This window comes from Anser cygnoides, chromosome 17 (genome assembly GCF_040182565.1).
Source record: "Anser cygnoides isolate HZ-2024a breed goose chromosome 17, Taihu_goose_T2T_genome, whole genome shotgun sequence".
Classification (NCBI taxonomy): domain Eukaryota; kingdom Metazoa; phylum Chordata; class Aves; order Anseriformes; family Anatidae; genus Anser; species Anser cygnoides.
The window spans coordinates 7,656,633-7,683,496 of NC_089889.1; the positions used below are offsets into that span (position 1 = coordinate 7,656,633).

The following is a 26,864-nucleotide window of genomic DNA, read 5'->3' on the forward strand; positions in this document are numbered from 1 at the left end:
AAAAGGGATTTGTTGGGGTTCTCTTCATCTTCGTGCACACGGAAGGAGAAGCAAAGCGCGGGCTGCAGGGGTGGATCAAGCTGGGACAGAAGAGTGGTTTTTAAACAGCAGTGCTGGCAGAAGCAGTGGAAATTTTATGATTGCACAAGTAACCCCATGTCACACAGGGATTACTCCTTTAATGTGTTTATGCCTTTATCAAGGATGGAACGGCTTTGTTGCCTAGCTATATGGCATTAACTTGCTCCTATCTGTGAAATAATACCCATTAGTAAGTTCTGACTTACGTATTTATTTCCCGTGTTCCTTATCTGGTGTAAGCTATTACAAATCCTTTTCCCGCCAAACCAGAACGTGGATGAGTTTCCGCTGGCAAAAACTGATCCTGCAGCTCGTCCTTCGGCTCCTGGGCCCCGCCGGTTTAACACCGGCGCTTTGACCTCTCCCCATTCAAAGGATAACACGAGCATCGCTATCGTGGAGACACGCGATGACAGAGCAGTCATACTCTGTGCTGAAGATTACCTTGCTGTTGGCAGTTGCAGATAAATAGAGCCTCACAAACTGATCATAATGATGTTAAGTATAACTTCTATTTAAGAAAAAAGTAAAGGGAAGGGAGACAAAACAATGGCGGAGATATACATGTGTCTAAGGTCAGACCAGAGGTAGGACGTGACTCCAGGACATAAGTGCTAATTGCCGCGCTGTCCCATCTGCTAGGCGTTACCTGGGGTTTTGCTGGATAAGCAGATGTCCTGGAGAGTTAGGGATCGCTGTCATGGAGAGACAGTGATCTGGAGAATCCAGTCTGCTCTTTGGCACAGGGACCTTGCCTCTGTGATGTCCCCACGTGTGTATTTTCCTGCCAAGGAATTTCATGGAAAGGGCTGCTAAACTGGGAGATGAGCGAACCTCCCCAAGGTCACTTTGTTCTGTGCGTTGGTGCCGTTCCATCGACACTCTTGTAACTGGTCACTAATTCTGTGGTCGGAAAGGTACACGGTGAAAAATAGGGGTTACAGAGCTGAAACTTCACCCAGCAGGACCTCTGCATGCCAATGAAATTGAAACTCAACAAAAGACATTTAGAAAGCACTACTAAGTACATATATTCATTTCTTATACTTAAATTTGGCTACTGTATGTATACTCAAATTTATATCGGTAGTTCCATGGCCACTAAGAAGGTTTGCCTTGTTTGGGGAGCTCTCTGTCCTGTATTGGTTGTACTGACTTCAGGAACGTACCTGTAGAAGGCAAGGAGAATTTTGACCTGTAATAAGCTCTGCACTTCAACAAATAATGTTTCAAGACTTCAGCATTCTCAAATAGATTTGGAAGGATACAATATAGATCTTAAAATGCATAGTTGATTTAGTTTAAGCTGTGATATTAAAGATGGATAAAACCAGAAATAAGCTTCACTTTCAAGGTCGTTATTTCTCAGTTCTAGGTCATTTGATGTATTTGCCAGCATATTGCGGCCTGTAAGAGCTGAGCAGATGCTTTATCCATGGTAACAGTTTTACCCTACCCAGTATTGCTGCTGATTGCTAGAGTAAAACCTGGCTTTCAACCACATAGGGGCACAGAGACACTAATGGCAAAACTGGAACCCCTCCTTTCTGTTGAACAGCAAGATTTGTTAAAGAACATGTAAATTTTTACCACGCTAGTTCAAACTGGCTCCTTGTCACCTGGTTTCTCTATGGGAAATCACGAATCCATCATAGCACTAAAGCACTTCATTTTAAGGCAGTCTATAGCCTCTTGAGCAGATGGGGGAAACTAATTAAATCCATATTGTAAATGGTGGTGGTTGTCCTTCTCTGCATGTGTTTCCTGAATTTACTTGGGAGGATATTTAGGAGGGGAGGAAGGAGAGGACTTGATGTTGTAAGTTGTTGTCCTGGGAAGATAATCGCTTGGATGCTTCATTCTTAAAGGGAGCTGCACTCTAGAGTTCATCAAATAATAAAAATTAGTTCTCAGAGTGCTGACCATCGTGTAACTATTCCTGTCTCGGCCGTGCTAGGAATCTGTCTCCTGCCTTTGCTGCCAACACCCCTTCTTCCATTTCACGTACCCTTCCCATCCGTCACGCTCTGCCGAAGTGTGGCATCGCTGCAACCTCAGTACGTTGCTCAGAGGATAAAGGGATCGAGGAGGACCCAGGGAAAGATGCCTGGGGCTGAGAAATAGCAATTGGTAGGTTCCAGCAGCAGGTGGACTTACGTGATGGGTCATTAGCTGTGAAGCACCTAGAGCAGAATCTGCTCCGTACTTCGGTCCTACTTGAATCTTGGTGGTCTGGGAGCACAGCAGCGAAGTCAGCTCCCTTCTGCTGTGCCGGGGGCCGAGCTAAAGCTGTCAGAGGGCTGCAGTTCGTGGGGCCAATCTGAGAGACTTCCCTTCCGAACGGTGTGATGAAAAGCAGAGCAGATGATGCCAAGGGTCTCCTGCAGATGTTCCCTGTGCCACCAGCACTGCTCTCGGCTTGATCGTCGGGCTTCAGGGAGCCTCGGCGGTGAAGCAGGGGTATGTGGCTCGCACAGCACCACGAGCTGCCTGCGTGGTTTGTTTCCATGGCATGCCAGGAACAAAGCCCAGGTACAAAGCCTGTTTGAAAATTGATCCTCAGTGAAATGGGAATTTACAAACGGGGCATGTTCTCCTCAAAAATAAAATTGGGCTTTACCCATATTACTATTAAAGTATAAAGCTTTAATTATGCCCTAAATCCACTACTTTAGCTGGGGGGCTCACATGATTAGCAGGAAGAAAAAAAAAAGGCATCTGGAGAGGCTGTGTGGTGCCTTGTTTTCCCATATGTGAAATTTTATACAGTACAAATTATTAAACACCAAACCTCTGGAGAAACATTGTAATGAAAAATTTAGCACTCCCCCATCAGGCTGCTACTAATTTGCTTTCTGACTAGATGTGGAAGAAAAGAGGGCTGTGCTGGGGGTAATCCTTGATGAGTAGCTGGCGAGAGGAAACCAGTGTTATTGTAACGTAACGCAACAGGAGAAGAAGCAGGGTGACACTTCGTGGATGGCTTCTCTGAGAGACGGTTACGGTAAAAATAAAAATAAAATCACCGCTTTCAATCAAGGTCTGTGGGAGCATATCCCTTTCTTTCCACTTTGTTTTTAGCCTCGAGCTCCCAAATTTCATCTTGCAACACTTCTTTGCAATAAAGACGTACGCTAGAGAGAAGAACGGAGACGTGGAAGGGGTGCTGTCTGGCTCGAGTGTTGCGCAGTCCTGTCTTGTTCACATACGTGTATCTTCTCACACGTAGGCTGGCACCTTCCTCTTCCCCGTCTGCCTTTTGCACCTTGTCCACTGCACGGCAGCAAAATGTTCAACCACGCACACGGGGGCTTCAGAGCTGAGAGCCCATCCAGCTGTTTGGGAGCCCGCAGCGCGCCGAGCAGCAGGGCTGCGGGGTGCCCCTTGTCAGCCTGCCGGGCTCCAAGCCTGGGAGGCGTTTGGCATGTGAGAGCTGCATTTTAAGTACCCGCACAGATGGGGTGCTCTCCTGAAATACGCCATCAAGCCTTGACTGAGGCACGTCAGGTCTGTGCTACTGCTCGTCCTGCCTGCACACGGCAGCGGTCCGCTCGGCAGCAGCGGTGCCCGTCCCCCAGGGCGTTATGTTGGGTTGTACAGAACTGCACGGCAAATGGTGGCTCTACCCATTTAAAATTGTTGTTTGTAAAAGAGCATTAGCTAGCATTTTTTCAAAATCACGAAGAATTTCCCTATTGATTTTTTTCTTAATATTATTATGTTTTTTTAACATGGACATTGATTTGCAAGCCTGGCCCCGCAGAATTTTGCAGGCGTGTATCAGCTTGATGGGTCAAGCAAAATGATGCTAAACCTAGCCTGATGTGACCAGAAGCACCCACTGTGTGATTATCTGTGATTAACTGTCGTTACATTGTGCGAGGGGCTCATTACAATTAAATTCTTCCTTGCTGGAGCAGCCTGCGTCATCGCGATTGTCGCTGCGGGAGAGCCGAGCTGTTGCAGCAATCGGCTGCTGCTCAGCGGGTACCCACCTTTCTCTGGCATCATTTTTTTCTGTGCTTCTTGCTAACGACAGAGAGGCCACATGACCCCATTGGCAGCTTATAATGTCTTGTCATGTTTTTAACAACAGAGAAGCAAACTTGTCCCCTCGTCCAGTGGCTCAGAAAGTGAAGCACCAAAGCACTGATTCCCAGGGGGAAGAACTTTCCCTGCCGTCCTGAAGTTCGTATCTGCCTGCGTAATCCAGGGCTCAGTTTTGCCTGGATGCTTTAGAAGGAAAGGGCTGTAGGCACAAGACCCCCTCTCCCCACCGAGTCAATCTAAAATCCAGATTTCACCGTTCAAGTCCAAGAAAACTCAGCACGGGCAGATTGCTATTGGTCCCTGCCTGGCAGGGTGTTGATTAATAATTTGAACCTGCAAATCCTCTTTCAACTTATGTGAAATCTAAATTGTCCATCTGAGGCCTGCTTCTTTCAAAACAATTCTACTGTGATTTTCACTGCTAGCATAATTCGTTGTAAAATAGATAACCCTGTCAGTGGAAAAGCTGCGCAGCACACCTGGAAGGCAGCACAGCTGCTGAGCGCCAGCATACAAATGTGGAGAGTGGGCTGTAACCAGAATTTCATCTGCAGTGAGTTCAGTTCAGATCTGTCCAGGTGTATTTCACAGCCTTTGCACTATACCGTATGTATTTGTCTGTTGGAGATTTTTTAATATTATTTTTTAAGCTGAAATTTCCAAGGTAAAGCACGGGAGATTGGAATCTCAACACCTTTAGGAGTCAGGGGACCTGAGACACTTAGAAAATGTCAGCATTAGGATGTGCCTTTAGATAATGGCGCAGATACTTGCTGAGCAGATGCAAGGCACTGTTTTATCCTGCTCCTTCTGCTGGCATTCTCCCAATGGGGAGAGAGGAGCTGCCTTTTGGGTTAGAACAATGTATTTTGGTGTGTTACAAATGAAGGGTTTTCCCACAAGTGGCCTGCAGGCTGGGAGTGTGCTGCTCCTGGTAGGTGGGTGGTTTCTGGGAAGGACAGCACCAAGCCGTGGCAAAGAGGGAATGGTTTGTGAACTTCTCTTATGAAAGGCTTTCGTGTTTTACTCCTAGCTTTTCTGCTTCTGTTGTGGCTCCCTTTTTTATGGGTGCAGGAAAAGGATGTCATTTTACTCTTGCTTCAGTGCAAATCCATAGTAATTCTATTAATGAAAGAAACGAAAAATGGTTTTAAAAACCGTGAGAAAAAAATCATGGCTGGTATTTTTAAAAAAGGACCTTGTTCATCCAGTAATTCAATATTACCCCTTCATGTCAATAATAGGAGTTCAACTCACACTAGCAGCATATTACAAGAAAGGCTGTACAACTTAAACACATTGTAAATCCAACTAATATGTTTAAATTGTTTTTAGGGGAAAAATATGTTCAAAACTAGTCTTCTACCATATGTTTCAGCTCTCCCAGATACCTTGTTTGAATGGTGTTTCAATGTGCTTTACCTATTGTGCTGCAAACTTTTTCAGACTCTGTCAAGTTGTACTAAAGCTTTTAAAATACAGATGGTGGTAAAATCCCCAGTGGAAAACAGACTTCTATTTCAAACTTCAGTTCTGTTTTTTTCCGTTCTAGTTCATAGCAGATTTTGACAGATCAGAAGAAATATTCACAGCTTGATGCAGCTGGATTCTACTTTGGCATGAGCAGAAACATCTGGCCCCAAAACAGTGCATTTTACCAAAGGGCCAAAATGCGTGCACATGCATCTGTTGTGCTAATATATTTTCCTGTGAACTCAGATGTTAATTGCTTTGTTTTGCCGAGACAACAGTGTTGGTTCAGTGAATGAGATTGTTTCCTTTAGCCCTCCGTTAATGGTTTCCTTTAGCAGCAATATTGTTTGAAATAGGAAGCTGTCAGGTACATTGTGAATAGCATTAAGGTAAAGTGTTTTGAGCAAGGGTATTTATAGTATGTGTGTGCAGGGGTATCTTGACACGTACTGCTATAAGGAATTTGCATATCGACTGAGACAACTGTTAGCACAAAAGCTCCATGTGAGACCAGTTTCACATCTCGAGCAGACATGTTCAGTTTTTGCGCTGTAATTTTAGAGGCTTTTTGCTATTCCGACTTCCTATTTCCAGTGTCCCCTTGCTGCTCATCCACCGGTAGCAACAAGGGAACATTAAAGAACCGAGTAAGTACCTGATCTAGCTCCACCCGTAGTTCTGCCTTGGTGAATTTGGTTGTTTGGGCTTTCTTCCTTCCCCCACACTTTCTCTTACAGAAAGAGCTACAGGACAGGCCAACAAGCCTTTTCCAAACACCATCAAGCGATGCGATCTGTGTTAGGTGGGAAGGAGGTGGGCAGGATCCCAGGCCATCTCTATCAAGCTTTCTTCACTCCATTGTGTCTTCGGGTAATTCCCTGTGTCCCCTGATGACAGCAAGTGTCCAAGAGCTGTTTTGTAGGGCCCTGTGCTTACCCTAGCCGTTGTGCTGCCCTATAAAGAGCTGCTCCCCTCTTCGCTGATCATTAGCTAAATGATCAGTTCGCTGATCATTAGCTAAAATAATTGTCACCCTTTTTGCGTTTATTCAGGGCCGTAAATTACCAAAGGGCTTCACCCTGCTGCTTCGGCTGTAATTATTCTTAGATTTTTGTTTTCTTCAGGATGCCAGACAGCAAACAGGATGTCCCATGGGCATTGGGAGGAAATTGCTTCTGTGTATCTCTGTGGAGCCGGCTGTGCTGCTCTGGTGGCTGTAACGGTGTTTCCTCAAATCACAAAACTCTCCGTGGTGGCGTAGGACCTCACGGCGCTACGGAAAGTTTCCTTGACAACACTAATGTCTCGACCGGTCGCGATGGGCAATCCTAACAGACGGATTGCTTCTGCTTCAAGTGCACGGCTGGGGCCCTGCCGTCCCCACCTCCGTGCTGGGGGCCTGGAGAAGGCTCTGGTGCTTGCCGGGCTTTGCTGAAGCAGCCGTGGTTCCTCAGGTAGCTTTGCACTGCCTGACGAGGGACAGCCAGCTGCAGGAGGAAGACCTCTGCCAGGGCAAGGACAAGTCCCAGGAGGTCTGGAGAGCAGGGGGTTGGTAGGGTACGAATTAGCAGTAAAAGCAAATCATGGGTCTGACTAGAATAAGGCAGCTGAAGTTAAAAGAAAAATATATGTTCTTTGCTAAGGCCAAGTGATAGCACAGCTTGTGCCAACCATCCCTCAGTTCCCTCTGCATCCAAGGGGTGCTCCTCGAGTTAACACCAGCATTTCCTCCAGCTGCTGCTATGTGGGAGCCGTGCTCCTCCCTTCTGTGGGGTCTCCAGACACAACAGAGGGGAGAAAGAACATTTCAGGGACCTGACTGCGGCCTGGTTTGTGCAGTGGCTGAGAACATTGAGTTTTAGGCCTGGTCCTGCAAGGTGGAAGACGTCTGCTGTCATTTCAACCACGCCACTGCAGTTTGATGTTGTGCTGGTGGTGGGCAAAGTGATGGGTTGGGTCTTGGCTGCCTTCCCCCTCGGCTGTGCTCATCCCCTGCCCGGCTGCAGGAGCCCGGGCTGTCACAGCCCGAGGGCAGGCTATGGGCTCTGGCGGTTTGGTGCTGTGATCTTTGACAGCAGCAATGTGAGATTCATCGCTCCTTGGGCAGCCTTTGTATTTGTTTACTTTGTTTCTTCTATTTATTTTTTTTTTTTTTTTGCTAGAGCTTATTAGTTGCATGTGTGGCTTTATCTGGAAAAAATTGCTTGCAACTTATGCATGCCTACAGTAGCATATGTTTTGTATATTGGGTTTATAGGGATGGTACTGATTCCTGAATTAATTTGAACAGCAAATTGTTGTTGTATCTGCACACAGTATGTCTTTTCTTTTTTTACCGTGTGTTATATGACACACATCTGGTGGTGTTTTAATTGCGCTATTGTGGTGCCTTGGAGTCCTAGCAGTGAATCTGAAACCCTCCTGCATTAAGCATTGGGTTTTTCACGTGGGACTCTGGAAGGGTTTGAGTGAATCCCTGAGAGAGAACGGGGATGCTTGCGTCCCTGCCTTGAACTATGGAAAAGAGCCCCAGTGTTTGCAGGCTGCCATGAAAAATGCTCCTGCACCACCGGGGTGATAACTTCAGCTCCCCACTCTAAGCAGGGGGAGCTCTGCAGTGCATCACATCTGGGTGCCCGTTGGCAGCTTTTGCTGTTCGTCCCGGCCATTCGGTAGATCTCTGGGCTCCAGGTAAGCAGGACTCAGAGCAGCTCAGGCCATTTGTATCATGGGTCAGGCTGTAGCTGCTACCAGTGGTCAGTGCAGAAAAGCTCAGTTCCCTTGGGTGCCTTCGCTCCTCATAGCGTAGTGCAGCGTTGCTTCTGGAGGTTCTCATTGCTCTTCGCAATGAGGTGCGTCTTTCAAGGGATCCAGGCTGCTGCCTAAAACTGCCGTATTTACTTTTAAACAAATATGGTTGGCATCTGAATTTTATCAGCAGTGGCTTTGATAATATTTTTCCCAGATATTGATGAAACTATTGAAGAACTGCAAGCCTTGTTTAAATCATTTTGACATCTATAATAAACATTGATGATTGTTTATTGACACAATGTTCTGAGAACTCAGCCGATATGTTCCCCATTTAATATATGCTTTCTTGATATTTATACCATGCTAATTTTATCAGAATATTTTCCAGTATGAGTGCACCAAGAATTATAAATATATCATTTTTTTCTGGTTCCTTTTTCAACCAGACTTACCAAAGAAATGAAATCGGACTCATTCAAAAAGATTAATTTTTCCGAAAGCCTTGTTGTCTGAAATATGACTTAATTCAATCAATTGAATCAAGGATTGTTTTTCTTCTGCTGCTCAAGCCTGGTATCAGGGTGATGTGCCCACAGCTGCCCAGACAATCCCAGTTGCCCTGTTGCAATATTTCCCTGACACTTTTTTCTTTTCAGTGGCTATTCCAAGATCTGTTAAATAGATGAATAAATTAATAAAACATATTGTCCATGTGCACGTGATCTCCCATTCTTCTGGGGCTTGTGCACCAGGTCTGCACTTTGTTCTTAAAAAGTTTGTTCTTAGCAAATGCTGCTTAATATCTTTCTTTTGGTACCAGAAGCCTGGGGAGTGAGTCTCTTTTCTTTCCAAGAACAAAGCATGACTGCATTGAATGTATTTGCCTATCTGACACTCATTAGTAATGTGTTTACCTTTGGGGGATTTACTCTTAGTAAAATCGTCTTTGAAGGTTATCATCGTCTTTTGTCTTTGATTCAGACCTTTTACTTTTAATGGGTAGTATTACTAGCAGAGAAATACTGTGATGCACAGAGAATTTTTTCTTGGTTGAATTTCCTAACATATTTTGAAACATCTCCTGCAGCTTTGGACAATTTAATATGTATATTAAATCTACTTCTGCTTTGAACATCACAGCTGTTGATATTAGCCTTTAATAGATGGTATCTGTATGCATAGATGGCAGCAGTGTTGAAGCTGTCAATTCTGATTGCCTCCTACATGGTGTTTAAAAGCATTGTGTAAACTCAGCCTAATTTAGTCCATTGGCTCCAGCTGAACACAGTGCTCTCTCCTTGCTAGCTTGATGCTTAGTCTGTCATTCCTCGGTCCTGCTCAGAGCTGCTTCCCTTTCAGGGGTCCTTCCAGTACAGGCAGCTGCCCTAGTGCTGGTAAGACCTGATGCATCTGTTGTATGAGCCCGGAGCTGATCTTTAGCGTATCCCTTTCTTTCACATCACCAAAAAAAATGTGCAAAATCAACTTCTCGTTGGATGCATATTGGATGGCGCATTATAACCGAGAATCGCAGGTCCGAATCACCTTAATGTGCAACTTGAAGCTACAAATCTTATTTAGTAACTTGCTCAGAGGCTTTCAGCTCTCTCACAGGGTATTTATTGGATGCTATGCCTTAAGACCTGTAGCTAAATTAAAGTGTAGTTGGGGCACCCGCTGGCTTAGCGTTATGACTGATGCAGTAATTATTAAGTGCTGTATTTTCCTTGATGGTGATTATGCATCTCCTTTGTCCAGCTATAGCTTTATCGTCATCTCCCAGTTTTACAGGCTGTATCTCCTTAGTGATGTGTCCTTTTTGTACCTACAGGTGCCTTCATTTACTTACAAACCCACCCAAAGGTGCCCCAGTGGGCTTATTTGGTTTCTCAGCTTTCTTTGCCGAGGGCGTTCAGGGTGTCTAGACTTTTTTTCCTGCGGTCGCTCACAGCTCGCCATTGATGGATCACCACTTGTGGGGTGGGTGCTGGTCTGTGATGGGTCGGGGGGGCGCTGTGCTGTAGCCCATGCGTGCCAGCCCGTCACCCTGTCACCACCTTGGGTGCTGAGTGTGCCCCACGGGGAGGACGGGCTGCGGCGTTGCGGCACGGAGCGCCACGCTGCGCCCTCGCTAGCTGTAACCTCAGCAGGTCTGCGCTGCCACGGCTTATCACTGACGTATGTCAAACCCAGCTTTTCCCAGCTGTCTCCTACCATCTGCCAAGTACGGCTGGGGGCACACAGTGTGCGGTTTGCTATGCAGGCCCGATGGCAGCTGGAAAATCGAGCGGTTTTGCCCGCCTAAGCACCAGCTCTTCTCCAAAATAAGCATTAGCCGTTGCATCGCAGCGAGCCTGGCGCTCCTGAGAGTGAAGCGATGCCGGCCCTGCTCTGCAGCCCGGGCCACCTGCCGGCATGGACACGGTGCAGAATGCCTGCAGCTGGTCCTGGGCCTCGGTCAGGCCACAGAAATGCTGACCCCGCTGCTCCTCGCGGCCCCTGGGTGCAGGGCACTAATGCAAAAGGCCTCTCCTGTCCCCGAGGGCATTGTCCTGTCCCCGCTCTTTGGTCACAGCTCTCAAAAATGGTGACACCAAGTGGGGTTTCTCTCCGGTTAGGTGCTTAGGAAGGCAAAGTGTAAAAACAAGCGTTAAGATGCAAAGCTGGGTTATTAATGAGTAGCTAACATTACTCGAGGAGCTGAGAAACCCAACAGCAGGTTTGAGTATTTTGACTTTCCACTAACACTATTGTTTGTTAGGGTAGGTCGTTACTCACCCCCCTGCAGCAGCTGACTGACAACCTCTAGACAGAAATCCTTTGCTAATGTGAAGTCACACTCCTGGCATCCCAGAGAGAGTGGCAAAAATTAACCAGGGGGTTACAGACTGGTAAACAGCAATACAAGATGTTTCAGTAACTCATCCAGAGAAAATAGGTAAGCCAGAATTAGAAACCAGTAGTTTGCATACTAGTCAAATGTGTAAACGCTAAGCTGCTAAGGATCGAATAAGCTTGTGAATTGATGTAAAAATAAAATTTCTTAAAAAGGGTAAATTTCCTTCTGTGCCATAACCTAGCAACTTGCTTTGTTTTGCTCTTTATCACAGTAAGTAAAAATGGACATGTCATATTTAAAATGAGTTATAGCTGAGATAGCTGATCACAACATCCGCAGCAGCACCACCCAATTAGAAAAACTACTCTAATCTAACCTGATGTTACTGTCATTTTTTAAAATGAGTCCTACTTCAATCATAAAATCCTCGGACCATAACATTGCTTTCTACACCGTATGTCCTTATTTAGAGGAAAAAAATGATTGCACCCTTAATTCAAAGGGAACGTTTCCCTCTGAGCCAGAACTCAATAAAATGTATCAAAAAAATTGTGGAAAAGGGCAACCAAAGAAAATCAAATTGCAGCGTGTGAAACGATTTAAGGAGGGACCTGGGGAATACATAATCTCCAAACTGCCAAGTTAGAGCAAGTATAAAATATACAAACAAGCCTGATATTTTTCCCAGTTGATCTCATTACGAGGTATGCTTGGGATAGATAAATTTTGTTAGAATGCATTAAGGCTGGATTTTCAAGGAAACAAGTCAGAAGTAATGTGTTTAGCTGATTCCACCTTGTTTTGATACATGGGTCTTTTCAGGTTTAAAGAAGTACATTTTTAAAGCCAAATGGTTTGTTTTGTTTCCAGCATTAAAACCAGAGGCAACTTGGTGACTGTTTTTTTTTCCCTCCTGGAAAACAGACGTTTATAATTTCAGCATGCTCTTTAATCATTGGGGTAGAGCACTGGGTAGTATGTTTCACTGCCACTTATTGTTGCCTGCTTAAAATACATTGAACTAGCCTTGAGTGCAATCCCTTAACAGACTGTTTCGTCCACAAATAGTACTTTTTCCAAGTCTCCAATACATCTTAATTTAATTGTCCATTTGTATTTATTAAGGCAGTTTACTGTCTCCTGCTGCAGAAAGCTGCTACTGCTGATAGTCCACCAAGAGAAATGCAAGCTTATCTGGGAGCTGATAATAAAATGCAAGCGTATGTTGGCAAAAAAAGTCTTCCCAAAATATTGGTTAAGCATCATTTTCTTGTTTGTTGGGAAGGGGACAGGCCATACAATTTCCTTTGATAAGTTTTTGGAACAGTTGCTTGTAGCAGTTCTTGTAGCCTTGGGGAATCCTAATCTTTGTTAGTACGAAACGTTATCTGCAGAAAAGTTTTCTTCCTTAGGCTGACCCTATAGAAAGGCAGAAAGGGTACTTTGGCAGCGTGGATGACAGTCATTCTGCGCTGAGGAGATGTAAACTGGCATTCAGCAGCATGAGTTTAGAGAGATGAGTGCGATAAGGGGGGCTCATCCCCGCCTCTGGTCGGAAAGCTTGGACCTGAACCCCGCGACTTGGATGCCTCTCAGCTGTACCTTACTTTCACGTGGCCTGTGCCAAAATAGATTTGCCACGAAGTCAGTAAAATCTGAAGGCTGTGTCTGGTCTGTCCTTTCTCTCAACAGAAATGAAAGTTGATCTTCCAAAGCTCTTATCGGAATTAAACTTCTTTCTCAAGCACTTGACGCGTTCCTGGAGGGCCACGCTCGGGCTCAGTGCTGCAGGACCTCTTTGCCCCCTCCTGCCCTGGAAGGGGCACTTTTGTTCCCCAGGTGTAGCACGGAGGTGGTGGCTGCCATCCCTGCTGCTGGCAGAGGTGAGAGGATTAATGTATTAATAGCCCCACCGGAGCCACCAGAACAGGCGTCTCCGAGATGAATATTTTAATTATGCCTCTCCCCGAGGGCGTTGCTTCCTGTTTTTGCCTTCAGAACAGCACAGAAATGGGTTGCTGGGAATTCTTCTCCCTCCCATGTGTGTCTGCAAGACCCATTTTGTAAAGAGCAGACGCAAACCCAAGCAGGGGGAGAGGTTTAAAATCAGCCTGCTGTGGCTTTAAGAGAGAGGAAAAACTGTTAAGGAAGGAAAATAAAAATCCCACAGCCTGTTGTAGCAGCTGTAGCTTCAGATCGTGTGGAAAATGAAGGCAGATGATTCAATTTGGCCTGTGCCCCGAGTACATTTCCAAATGCTTCTGTGTGTGCGCAAGATAATGAACAAATATATTGAGATGGCACAAGATCAGTCCGAGCTTGCCGCTGCGCAAGCCGTGGAGCTCCCAGTAGGAGCGAACTAGCTGCGCTGGGTTAATGGGGGTGAGGGTCGGGGAGCCCAGCACCTTTCAGAACAACTTAAGAAAAGAATTTGTCTCCTTTTGCCCCAGGCTCCCCGTGGCACTCAAACGGAGCTTGTGATAAATCGAAGTGTATTTATTAATAATGAGCGGGGGCAGCATGCTCGTGATTCGAAAATAGGTGTACCAAATAAAAATGTGCTTTCCTCTGACATTGGGAAGGCGTAAGGAAATGGGGAATGGACTGATCCGCTATGATTAAAAAGCTGGGGCTGAGAACAGGCACGGTGATAATGAAAAAGCCCTTTTTAGGGAGGCGAGACCCTGTTCTGCCCATTCATATATTCCTCCACCCACGCCCCATAAGAAGAAATAGGGAGGGGAGAGCTTTGGTGGGAGGAACGAAAAGGCAGCAGCAGTGCAGGATAGCAGGGCTGGACTTTAATGAGAGCGGAGTTATTGCTGGAATGAGTTATGATATTTAATCATGCTACATGATGTCCCACAGCGCAGGGTTCATAATTCTTGGCTCTGAATATGGCTTGGGACTGTCCGCGAGCACCTGCAGCATGCAAATGGCTTGCGGCCTCGCAGAGCCTCCTGTACCTTGCCCCCTCCCTCCTGCCAAGCCAGCCTGGTCTGCAGTGCTGGCTGGCTCCCGCTGGGGTGAAAACAGGGTATTTTGTGTTCCAAAAGACAAATCTGTGATTTCTGGTAAAAACTGAGCCTCAGCTATTGCAGATAGCTGGGATTGCCTGCTGCCAGCTTTTCTCTGCGGTGTGCTGCCTTGTAGGGCGTGTTATTTATCCTGCAGAAGGCTCTGTCTGTTCTTCAAACAGCCTTGGTTTTAAATAATGCTTTTAGCGCATCCTGTTAACTTCAGCGCTGAAAGAGGCTCTGGCTAAGTAAATACTTGGGCACCTATTTAAAGGTTTTGCTGAATACGTACTGACGTGAATGTCTTGCTGACTTAGGATTTGGAGAAGGACAGGGTTTGGCCTTTGGAAGAGAGAAATTATCCAATAACTTCAGTCTTCCCCGTGTCCCTTTTCATTTTATTGCAGCTTAGCTGTCCTGAAGTGATGTAGTCACCCTACGTTTAAGGAAAAGGATCCCTTCCACACCCAGGTCTCAGGAGCCGACGCTGGAGAGCACCTTTCAAAGACCCTTGTTGAGCTTTGGGTGTTGGCGTTATCTGGAGACTTTTTGCTTCTCAGATGACTCCTGAAACATTATGAGGAGACCTAGAGGCTACGCGATCAAATATACTCAAATTTGGCCCACATATGCAGCTGCATACCTGCTGCTCCCTTAGTGTCTGTTTGGGCTCAGTTACACCGGCTGGAAAAGGCCGTCTGGCAGGGCCTGAGGAGGGCTGCTCGCTGCCACCCAGCCAGGGCTCAGCGGTGTGCTGTCTGGGTGCTCTCAGGTCGGCAACGTCAGCAAGCTGCAGAGGGGTCTTCCCTCGATGGTGTGCGTTAGCAGTTGTAGTCCTTTTCTGTAAGGAGCTATTTTCGGACTGCCCTCTCCTTCTCAAGTGTACGTTGAGGTTATTTGGCTCCTATCCTTAAAATACTTAATAACGGTGGCAGGTGTTGCTCTGATGTCTGCGTGAGCCTCTGGCAACGTGTTGTATGAGAAGGCGCAACGTGTTTTTCCTGTGCGTTCGTGACATTGCTTGCTGGGGGCTGTGCCATGGGTCTGTACTGTGGTGAGGTGCCCGGGAACCCCCCAAGGGGTCCTGCAGCGGGGCTGGAGCCCACCTCACCTCTGCCCGCAGAGCTTGGGCAGCCTGCCATGGTGCGGGGACATGCATCCACCTCCCATTTCGGAGGGAGGACAATTGTAGCTTTATAGTAAAGCTCAGTCAGGGAGTACAGCTGGGAGGAATTTCTGCAGCTCAGGCAAAACCACCCAGAGCAAAGGACTGGAAGCCCAACAGCCAAGCTAGAAGCAGCATTGGGAAAGAAGCTTCTGACCAGCTTGCTGTGATACCCCGGTATGCAGAGAGTGGCCATGAAACCAATGCATCCATTTAGCAGAACAACTTGTCCTCCTAGTTGGGTCCTGCATGTGGCTCATTAGGGTAATTACTGATGAATTAAGGCAGCTTGGCTCAGCACTCGGGCTGCGGGTGTGCAGGCTCCCCTGCTGGCAGGCAGCAGGTGTAAATGAACAAGATCTGTCAAAAAGGCTGATGACCCTCTTAATTCACAGCAGCAAACTGGGGACAGAGGTAGTGCAGCAAGTTTAATAATTGATATTTACTTGGAAAGGTTAATGGCAGCAGTGATGCTTCTAATTTGCTTGCCCGTGCAAGACCTTGTCAGGTCAAATTGTCTCAATTTGTTACCATGTGTGTAGGTGTAGTTTTCCTTTAATGAAATTTGGAGAAAAGGAACAGGTGGTGTTGGGAGCATACTGTAACTTAAGAAAAACAGCAAAAGATTGGAGTCTGGGAACAGGTTGGATAAGTCTGTGCGAACTTGAAACAGCTGACAACTTAGTCCCTTGGAATAATTCTGGTGAGCATTTGCGATCAGGAAAATTTAAGGATTCGGAATGATGTAATTTATTTTTCCTTTAATTTGCCACTGTCTTGTTGTTTATGTCAGAAGTGTAATAATTTTGACAGGCTTTGATGTGCTGCTAGGTGGAAACAGTAGAGTTATGGGTCAGAAAGACAGGGAATTTAGCAGGTATTTCTGTACCATATTTAAGGAAATTGTAATTCTGTTCAGTAATGGTTAAATAGTTCCCATCTCAGGGAAAAACAAAGTGTCTGCTAGATGCTCTGAAATTGGCAGGTTAGATGCTTTACATCCAAGAGTTTCAGAAGAACTGGCTTATGACTGGGAACTAGTGGAGTTGGGATTTGAGCAAGTGTAGGAAGACACAGATGACTGAAGAAAGCTGGTGTGCCAGTGTTTTTGAAAGGCTGTAATTAATTGGGTATTGCCATTTACCCTATTGGCTTGGCATGAATCCTAGGCAAGATAATGGGATAACTGAAATCATAATTGCTTAATAAAGACCTAAAAGAGAATAAAATAAGTGAATGTCAATCATTTGAGGTATTTTGAAAAAGAAATCATTTCAAATTTACTTAATTATATGTGGGATTTAAAATGTGATTGATAGTGGCCACAGTATTGATGTAATATAGTTAGATTTCTGTGCTCGATGTTGTTGGCCTTTTTATTAAGGAAGCAGAACAATGTGGATTAAATGTGAAGGACTCAAGCGGGTTATTTCCTGCCCTATTACAAGATGCTGATAGTTGTGAACGCAGACTTGCCATTGGCTGGAAATGCTTCTAGCAGATCCCAGCAGCAATTACCTCTTGTTGTTGTGTTGTTTTAACATTTTGGTGAGAAAAGATGAAAAATCACTCTTGATAAAAGTTTGCAGGTGAGCAGCGTGTTGGGAGGGTATTACGGTGAATGCGATGGACCGCTGATGCTGGGAACGGCAGTTGTGTGACAGGGTGGCCCTGAGCAAATCTGTATTTCTAACACTTGATGTGGCTGAGTCTGAAAGTCCTGTCCTCAGAAAGAAAGTGTATTGATGAGGTGTGTTGTGGCAGAAAGACATGCGGAGTACGGGCTGAACCAGAAATGGGTTGTCGCCTGAACATAAGTGTGAGACTGCCTCTGTCTTTTAATATACAGGCCTATACCCGACTGCGTACTGCAAGCTAGATGAGTACTGGAGATCATTCTGCACATAGTATCCTGAATGCTGTATTAAAATATTCATAGTAATAGAGGCGCTTAGCTGGCAGTGATACCCAACATCGGTGGGAGCGCAGAGATCAGCGTGGTCTCGGTGCCAGCACTGTGCCTGTGCCCTGCCAAACGGCGCAGCCGCTTGGACATGTGGGGCTTGCCAGAGCCCAGTGAGCAAACCCTTCTAGCTCGGAGCTGGAGACTGTACTGAAATAGGATGGGAAGAAACAAGGGGATTTTATTGCCATTGAAAAGTACCAATTTGTACAAGCCGACATTTTAAATAGTGTAATTTAAATGGAACCAAACTGATATGAATAGAACCTATTAATAAATTAAACACTTCTTTCCACCCAATATTTCACAAGGGAATTAACAGAATAATTTGTTAGTAAATGAGCCCAGGAATGAAGCTGTGAATGACATATCTATCCTATCCTTCTCCTCCCCTGGTAACACGCTTTGCAGATGTAAGTGGAAAGTTGTGTGATTTCAAACATTGTCGATTCTCACTTAGTGTCCTATGTACAAACTGAACCAAAACTTCCGGAGGGATGATTTAGTGGTTAGAGAACCAGCCTTGGCTGTAAGAGTTAATCACGCTGTGCTTCAGATGCCCCTGAGCAAGGTGCTTCAGGCCCTTCCCTCAGCATTTGGGCACCGGCCTGTTAGGCAGGTGCCGGCCTCTCAGCGTGGTGGCTAGGGGCCTCTCAGTGTGGTGGCTAGGGGTGGTGGCCCTGGGGCATGTCTGGGCCCCTTCGAGGGTCCAGGCCTCAGCCTGCAACTTGGAAGAGGTGAAGAACCTCCTGGCGGAAGGGGAACAGTGAGCGCCAGGTGCCAGTGTTAGGCTTTCCAGGGATGCCCTAACCTGAGGGCAGAGCCATGGCCGCTGCAGCGCAATGGCTGCGTCTGACCGGAGCCCCTTGAGGAAACCCATCGCGGCCTAAACGCTTGAAGGCCGCCTGAATCAGCCGTGGTCCAGCAGCAAGTGACAGTGCTCAAACTCTGATGAGGTTTGCTGGTAGCAAAAAGTGCAGTGGGTTTGTCTGCCTGCTCCCCTCACCGCGTCGGGCCCTGGGCCTGTGGCGCGGCCTGGCCTGCCTCCAGGAGTGCTAAAAGCACCCCTTCCTCACACGTTTACGAGAGGGAGTGTGGACACATGGGGTCAAGCCCAACTTCAGAGAAGCCCCATGAGTTCAAAAGCATCCTCTTACACGGTGCTGTGGGCATAGGAGTAAAACATTGGATAAACCGCTGTTGGCGACCTCGGGAACAGGTGGCAGTGCTTGAAAATCTCCTTTTTCCCCCTCCTTCTTCTCCCTCTAGATGAAGGTCCCTACAAGCAGAAGTGGCAGAAATAGCGAGGAGGACAGCATCAGGGAGGCCACAAGCTCTCAGCGGAGCAGCTCAAGGGACCGTCTCAGTGATGTAAGTACCATTCAGGAGAAAGCATCGCTTCATTGCAGCAATTCCCGCTGCTGACATGGCTTTTCATAAATCTTGCTGAACAAATGTTGGCATCCAGAGGTCACTGTGTAATAACTTTTTTTTATGTCATGATTGAGTGTTATGGCATAAGTGGTTGAGCTGCCTCGCAAACACTATAATCATGGTGCAAATAATATGATAAGCGAAAGATCAGAAATGGGAAAACAAAATGGAATTGTTATTCCTCAGGGAAAAACGGCTTGATGTTTTGTTTTCTTTTCTCAAAGAAGTTGTGTTAAAAGGCTTTTTACAGTATTTTTGGTTTTAGCTACTGCACGTAATTACGTAGTTTGGGTGCAAAGTCAGTTCATCTAATTTTATGCTTCCTGCCTCCAAGTTATGAAAGGTTTTGGGGGAGAGCTGTCTTTCTCTCAGGAAATTTGATGGTACGTTGAGTGAAATGTTATGATAAAACAAAAGCAAATGGTGCCTTAGTGTGTAAACACACAAATGGGCTTTTGAGTCACCAAGAAATCAATGGCAGTGCTGGGATAATTTTATATGAAGGCTTTTTGTGTTAGCAATTAGCATTTCGCCTTCATTAAAACATGATTTTTTACTAATTAGGACCTTTCCCGTTAGGAGAGATTTAAATGAAGAACAATAATCAAACGCTGGCACGAGCATGTCTGAAATATTAAATTTGCCATTTCAATGGCAAGCCACAGAAATCCCAGAGCGAGTGGTTTTCATGTTGAGTTCTATTAATGTAAAATATGCTTCATAACTAAAACCTGTCACAGAAAACGGCTCACACCAGCTAAATTCAATTGGACAGTTAATTTAGCTTTAAAATTGAAAACACTACCTCCGCTTCAGGATGCAAAAGGAAGAGGGGGGGAAAGCCTTTGATAAGTGTAATGTATTTGCTATTAAGGCTTTCAGAGCCCATTCTACAGGAGGAGAAGGGAGAAAAAGGGGAAAAAATGGCTCCCACAAATGTGTTTAAAAGCTGAAAGTATTTATTAAAAATGTCAGCAGAAAAGTGCTTTTGGCAGATTAAAGCGGGATTCAGCTTGACAGCTCTGACAGGGAAATGTGACGGGGGAAAATTCTCTCTACATGTTTGGAGTGTGAATGGGGCGCTGTAAACAGCCCCCGCAGTGGGAGGAAGAGAAAAATAACCCTGTCCTGTGATCTGCATCCAGGACTGCGAGCCCACGCTCCGCCGGGGGGACAGGTGGGGAGGGGGCCCTGGGGCAAATCACCCTACTGCAGGGCGTCTTTGGCAGTGTTATTAGGCAATAATGGTCTCAATTTTGTACATATGTATTGATGTGATCCTCTCCTTTCCCTCCCCGTGGCCGCTCTTGACAGGTATGTGACCAGAGGTGCCTCATAGCGCTGCTGTGTGGTGCTGTGGGGGCGTGGGAGAGGAATAACATATTCAGACCCAGCGATTAGCTTAGGTCAAAGCGTTAAGTGGTCTCGGAGACTTTTCTTGTTAAGCCAATGCACTTCCCGTTTTTTCTCCTCCTTTCACTTTGCCCCCAAAGTTACAGGCTGAGCCTGTAGGAATTGCGTTTGAGTGCCTAATTCCCTCGAAATCTTCAAAGGCAGTTAATCAGCCAGTGAAATTCAGGGGGAAATAGGCACTCCTCTTTTCTTAGTCAATGGGGACATTTGGGCAGTGCCTCAAGGCCAGGGCACACTTCAGAGCTTTGCTGAAGTTGCTCTCGTGACCCGACGACCCGTTGCAAATGAGAATTTTTTAAATTAGTAATTAAACAGTTTGAAAAGTAAGGTTCATGAATCACAGAATGCTCTTCGTTCATTACTTGACGAGTGCAATTTAGCTTTAATTACGTACAACGCTTCCTTGCGTACTAGTAAATGTTCTGTAGTCTATTTAGTGACTGTCAGAAAGTCTTAGCAAGTCCCACGGGTGCAGTTGGATGGTTTTCCCCATTTGTGTGCGGAGGAATAAGGCAGCAGATTTTTTCTTTTTTGTGGAGAGGGAGCAGGGAAGGGGGAGATGATGATGATGTGCTGCTGAGCATCAATTTGTGCAGGATTTTCTGTCCAGCACCCCTGGTCCCTGCGCTGCTCGCTCTGAAGCTGTATTTCCTGGCACTGTTTAAATAGGTGGTGGGCAGCTGAACTGAGGCAAGCTCTTCCATGTGGCACTGAGAATTAAGAAGCCCCAGGGCAGTAAGGATGTAAAGGGAAGGCACGGATGGTTTCTCCTCATGGCTGGTGGTTACACATCGAGGTTCTAACACGCGGCTGCGCTGGGGGTGGCCGCGTTCCTTGCAGATGGATGTGTTGCGGCTGCAGGCACCTGGGCTCTTTCTCGCTATCCCCGAGTAGCTCTCCTGCTGTTTCTTGGTGCATTTGGCCTTGAGGACTTCTTTTCATGCTGCCTTTCCCTCCCATCCCCGTTCCCATTAACTTGGGCGAACAATGAAGTAAATGAGGCAGGAGGTAGCAGGTTTGGCTGCTGTACGGTGACACACAGCAGGTGTGGTGGGAAATGTGTGCATGAAAGTGTCAGCTACAGCGTTCAGCGTTGCCACCTTAGGAGCACGGGAGTCCTCCCTCCGGCTTTATTGTTGGTCTCCATTTAGAAGGCGCTATTATGAACAGCTTAGCTCCTCTGTGTGATTTGTTTCTCGAGGTGACTTGTTCAATGGGATGCCAGTAAGTTGTTCTTTATTTACATTAATGCATGTCATTAGTCTCTAATGGACCATGAAGTCAAGAGGTGGCCCGGTCTGTCGTGAAATAATTGCACTCTAAAGAAAGCTGAAGCAAATGATTGATTGTGTCTTGCACATGCACACACAGAGCTATCAGTCTATCCACAACAAAATGCAGAGCATTTTGCTGCTGCTTTGACACAATGAAACTTCTGTGGGGGGAGAGTGCTGTGACTTCATAGTAAAACAGTAATTGTCTGTGTTGTATAGTCCGTCTTTCCAGACATTACTCTGAGTGCCATTTATTATGCATCATTGGGAAAAATGCTTATTATGATCAAGTGAAATCATCGCTGGCTGCAGAGGTGTGATTTGTTGAGGCTGGTTTCTTCCTTTGGACGATGAAACTTCTGAATGGGAAAGCAGAGAAGTTTTAACCCAGCTTTGCACAGCAGATTGTGTGGTTTGGGGGACGGGATGGGAATTTGCCACTTGTTTATGTTCCCAGTGTTGATGTAAAGTTCCCTTAAAATCTATTATTAAGCTGACATCCCTATTACACATGTACTTGCAGGTCCTCTGCAACCAACGCAGAGTCAACAGCTTTTTTCCAAAATGGGATTTTCCTCTGCTGTCCTTTATAGTGAGGTAATTGGAAGTTACCAGAGAATTAAGAGCCAGATAAGCCATATTGCTATTTTGTTGTGTTGACCCAAGTAAAAGTGGAAGGCTTGGGCATTTTGTTTTGGTTTTCCCCATGTTCTATAATTGTCCTAATCTTTTCTGATGTTCTGAACAGTCCAAAAATCCACACGGAGCCTTGTATAATGGCTTTTAAAAAAAGGTTTTTATCTTTTTCTTGACCCATCAGCTTAAGAACTGCCTGCTTTTTAATGGATTTTCTCCCTCACTAAATTGAATGGATCGTCCCTCATTATCATTTAAATAGAAGCCTCACTCCCTGTGAACATGGAAAATTTGAATGTGGTAGTAGAGCTGTGATAATTTGAAATATTCGGAAGGTGGGGGCAAGGAGGGGGAGCAGGCGGCAGAGTGCAGAATTGCTGAATGTAATTGTCATGGATTCTCAATTTTGTTGCCACAAGATGGGAAAATAGACTAATAATTGTCTTCCAACCCTAGTAGAATAGTTGCCCTAGTTAGCTGAAGCTAACACTCTAATTGTCATGGGGGCACAGAGATGAATGAGGATGTATGCAGGGCACAGCCAGGGCTAAATTGAGTGATATACTAAGGCAAAGAGCAAATTGGCAATTATTGGCCCAGCTGAAAAGGTTGGCAGGTGTGCTGCTTTCTCACGAGCCCTTAGGGGGAAATTGGAAATATAAAATATCGACCATAAATACTCACTGATTAGGAAATATGTTGCAAGAGGTGCTGGCCACTTAAGAGTCAAAACTCTCCTTTTCAAGGGATTGACTTGAGCTGTACAAAAAAAAAAATCAGCAAGCGCTGCTTCTAAGTTGTTCAGAGCTTTTTCCTCTTATCTCCCATCCCCCAGGCGATCTTTTCTAATTTTCCATCATGCTATCCTCGTATGTTTGTTTGTTTTTCTTTAAACGTAATAAACAGAAAGCATTCTTTTAGGAAATGCAGAGATTTCCCTCTCTCTAAATGTTCTTTGATAAGTATTTAGCATATTGTATAGACTAGATATAAAATTCTCTCTTTGGTAGATGAATACAAAATAATTTCTGTGATTTCTGATTCAAACAGTTCACTGTGATCTGCCTTTCTTTGTGTGCCATCACAGTCCCTATCTCCCCCTTCCCTCCTACTTTCTCTACCACGCTTTCCCTCCCGGGGCAGGGGGATTAAAGCAGCGGCAGGGTACAAAGCCGCAGGTCCATTACGTGTGCCTAAGGCTGAAGTACCTTGCCAGGAGCATGATCAAAAGAGCCTCTGAAGTGAGAGTTGGACCACAGTTGCACCACAGGTCCACATTTATCCACTTTACAAACTGTGAGACGTGTGGGATGCCTGGTCTCGGCTCTAGGCAGGGCGCAACACAACAGAAGAGCTCGGTGTGTTTAACACCAGGAGAGGCTCGGTGCAGGTAGTAAGGGATGATACTGAGGGTGGTGCTCTAGAGGAGTTTTTCAGAAGGCCTGGGATAGCAAAATGCTGTCTGCAAACTCTTTGGGGCAGATCCTGTCCATTGTTTCCTACATGTAACACGCTAGAACCTGATTCCTGGTCAGAAGAGCAGAATAAGCAATGTAGAGCTTGGTGAAATATAGGCTAGTTTTAAGACTCCTCATCAAACCATGAATCTTGGGAAACTGGTTTGAATATACACACAAGTACTATGAAACCTTTCAAGTCTCTTTCTTCTGGAAGAGAAAATTAATATCCCTACAGTGTGCTATCTCCTTTTATCTTTGTGTCCCGCAAAATGCTGAATGCTCGCATTCCACTGCAGCTGAAATTACGAGCAAAGTTTCAACGATTTACATGAAGCTTTGGGTGGTAGAGCACAGCTTGGAGGAAAGTCTGGAGGAGGCTTTGGGAATTCGGTCCAAAGGGTGATGGTTTGAATGGGAACAGCACCTGCAGACGTTCTTTGCATTCACTGAATGAATCACAGGATCGCAGAATGGTTGGAAGGGACCCCTGAAGGTCATCCACGCTGAACCCCATTTTGAAAGGGTGAAGTCTTTTCATACTGCTCCTGGCTGAGTGACTGTGCAGAAATGGCTTGCGTGTTTCTGGTCAGCGGCCGTTTTTCTTCTGTTCTCTGTGGCCATCAGCTCTAGAAATCTGAGTTTCCTCTTCTGGTTGGAAGCCGGTTTGGGTTCTGTAGCTTATCAAGCCAGTTACAGATGTTTAGAGCTTGTGTAGTTTGATATCTCACTGAACGTTTTTTGCAGTATTTCCGGGGGGAATAACGCCCCTTTGTTTATCCAACATAATAAAATAAGTGAGTTACAGAAGGAACGCATTCAAGTTTTGCATGACATCCAAAATCATTCATCATGTATTGTGGTTATCTTGTCAGGTCCTGGTTTCTAATCCAAGTGAACATCAGATGCATTCTGTGACCTTTGCCAAGTCAATTGCACTCATTGTATTAACAGACAGGGGTGTGAATATAGAAATAAATTGCGTTAAGAGTCTTCTTGTTAAGGTCTGGGATATATCCTATGTCCTTGGCCCTTTTTGCCCTCCTCTCCACTTACCCTTCTCATCTCAAGGCAGACAGGTTTTATAAGAGACATGCCTGGAAAGGCAGTACTGGATTTCTCCAGTACTCAAAGCTGAACTATTATTCTGTTGTTAAGTGTTCTGTAAGCGACCAAGTGAACCAGCAAACATACATGCTTCCTCGTGTCTGAGTCCGGTCTGATCACCCAATTGGGGCAATTGAGAACTAGTGGAAGACAGATACAGCTAAGGTGAGTTTTCATCCTGAACAAACATTATAAAATGTAATTTGAAAATTTGTTCTTCCCATATTATTATATGTTCTTTCCATATTATTAATTATAATGCTAGACAAACAAATCAGGCACATGGTATATGATGAGTTTGGGCCTGTGATTGAGCAAGGAAAAATTAGTTGCAAAATGGGAGACAGGAAATATGTTTCCTCTGCTGAGGACTCCTTGGGTAACACTGGACACGTCTAAGTCTTTTTCTGCATCGTTTTTCACACTGACATGGGGATGATAATAATAATAGTGCTAGGAGGCTCTTTTGGGGGCTGTCCTTTGTCCAAATGAATAGCTATTTGCCCAAAACAGCTATTTCAACAGCTGAGACTGTAGAGTTGCTCAATGTATTCTTGGTGTCAGCCAACACAAGTGGCACATATCAGAAAAGCTGAAATGAACTCCTGACATTTCTGGAATATGCTAATTTAGGTCTTGTAGCCAAAGAGGAAGGAATTGAATACCAAAAAACAGAGAGCTGATTTTGCGGTCACGCTGCCATCACCTGCTTTTTATCTAATCCCTCTATGGTTAGTTCATATATCAAGGATGTAAAAGATCCAAGTTAAAGTCTCTCCGAACCACTGAGAGTGTGGAATTGGCTCGAGGTGTCCTGTTACCTTGACGTTACTGTATTTTAAAGCCCTTCTTACTGTCTTTCCAGTTCAATAAATAACCCAGTGGCTTTAAGAAACTGAACAGAGAGCATCTTGATTTGTTTTGCATCATGAGAGCAGTGGAAGGCCATGCTTTTGTTTATACAAAGGAAATAACTCTTCCCATCAATTTAATAGACAATCTTGGAAAACCTCCTGAAGGTTATTGGTGAGATTTTGTCGTGATTTTCTTTTCTAAATTGCAATCATGGTGTTGATAACGAGTAAAGGAAGAGATCTTTTAAATAAAATTGCAGTGCAACTCAAACTCTCAAGGACGTTGCGGGGATAGTTGAGTTTTTCAGCGGTAGGATTTTGTCTTTGCTGCCAGAAAGGTGTATTTTTTTACAGCCAGTGTAATTAACATGAGAGCTATCCCAGGGTAGAAATAATTCACTCTGTGACATAACTGAAATGTCTTGTCTGTGCTGTCTGGTTTTGTTTTTAACCTTGGGCTTAAAAGGAACCAAAAATCTTTAGCTGTAAAAGAGCACATCATCTGCAAAATATTATAAGCCATTTATCTTTATGCACAAATGCCATCTAGCACTGTAGTTCCACTTATGCGTCATTAAATGCACAGACCACACTCATTTTGCCCCTAACTAGGAACAGTCTCCCTTAGAAACTCAGGGCATTCCAGACAGCGCTGAAAGAGCCCCGGGAGTCACGAAAGCCGGAGCTCCAGCCCAGCACAGAGGGCCCTGCCCTCCCCGACGTTCTGGGGATCGCGCCCCATGGTGGGAGCAGCCTCCGCGAGCTTGGTGCAGCAGCGGGAGGTACGGGCATGGTGCTCCCCCCGTCCCCCTCATCCCCAGCGTCTCAGCACTGAGTTTTGGAGATGGGAAGGCGTTTGGAAATGCGGGGCGCGGCGGCTCTTCCTGCAGGCAGTTGGCCAGGTGGGGTCACAATGCTCTGTCTTGGAATTGCGTCTTTGGCTGCGTCTCTCCTGCCCGTGGTGCCTTCCTCCGACCAGTTTGGGATGGCCAGAACCAAGCCTTTGGTGGTGCCAGGGTTAAAGCAGTGAGAGATGGGTTGGGTTGGGGTTTTGGTCACGGGTGAACCAAAGCTACCTGTTAGTGCTGGTCAGGGCGGCACTAGCATGTGTGTTTAGCTGGGTGCTCTGGTGACCATACCTTGCTGTTTGACGTGCTTTTAGAGGAGGCAAATAATGACCAGAATAGCAAATAAACTATTTTGAGAGCAAGGACTTTATGATAATGTTCCAGGAAAGTGTCCCCATCCTGTAGGTGAGAGCCTCTGCATAAGGCATTGCAGCTGAAGGCTTGCACCAGTTACTGCTCCTGCCAGACAAGCACTCATTCACCACCAAAGGAGGTTGCT

General features: G+C 45.6%; 1 protein-coding gene across 29 annotated transcripts in view; it reads left to right on the forward strand.

The window, feature by feature from the left end:
- The window catches only part of FBRSL1 (fibrosin like 1), a 518,463-nt gene that overhangs the window by 205,639 nt on the left and 285,960 nt on the right, over positions 1 to 26,864 (forward strand). For 24 of the 29 annotated variants that reach the window (XM_048063690.2, XM_066979011.1, XM_048063699.2 and 21 more), the window contains one exon: positions 18,612 to 18,713. The exons of 4 other annotated variants lie outside the window; for them this stretch is intronic. In XM_048063690.2, coding sequence (XP_047919647.1) covers positions 18,612 to 18,713 — 102 coding nt within the window. Of the gene's footprint in view, positions 1 to 15,959; positions 16,083 to 18,611; positions 18,714 to 26,864 lie in introns of those variants that run through there. One more of the 29 variants, XM_066979031.1, reaches the window with a different exon arrangement.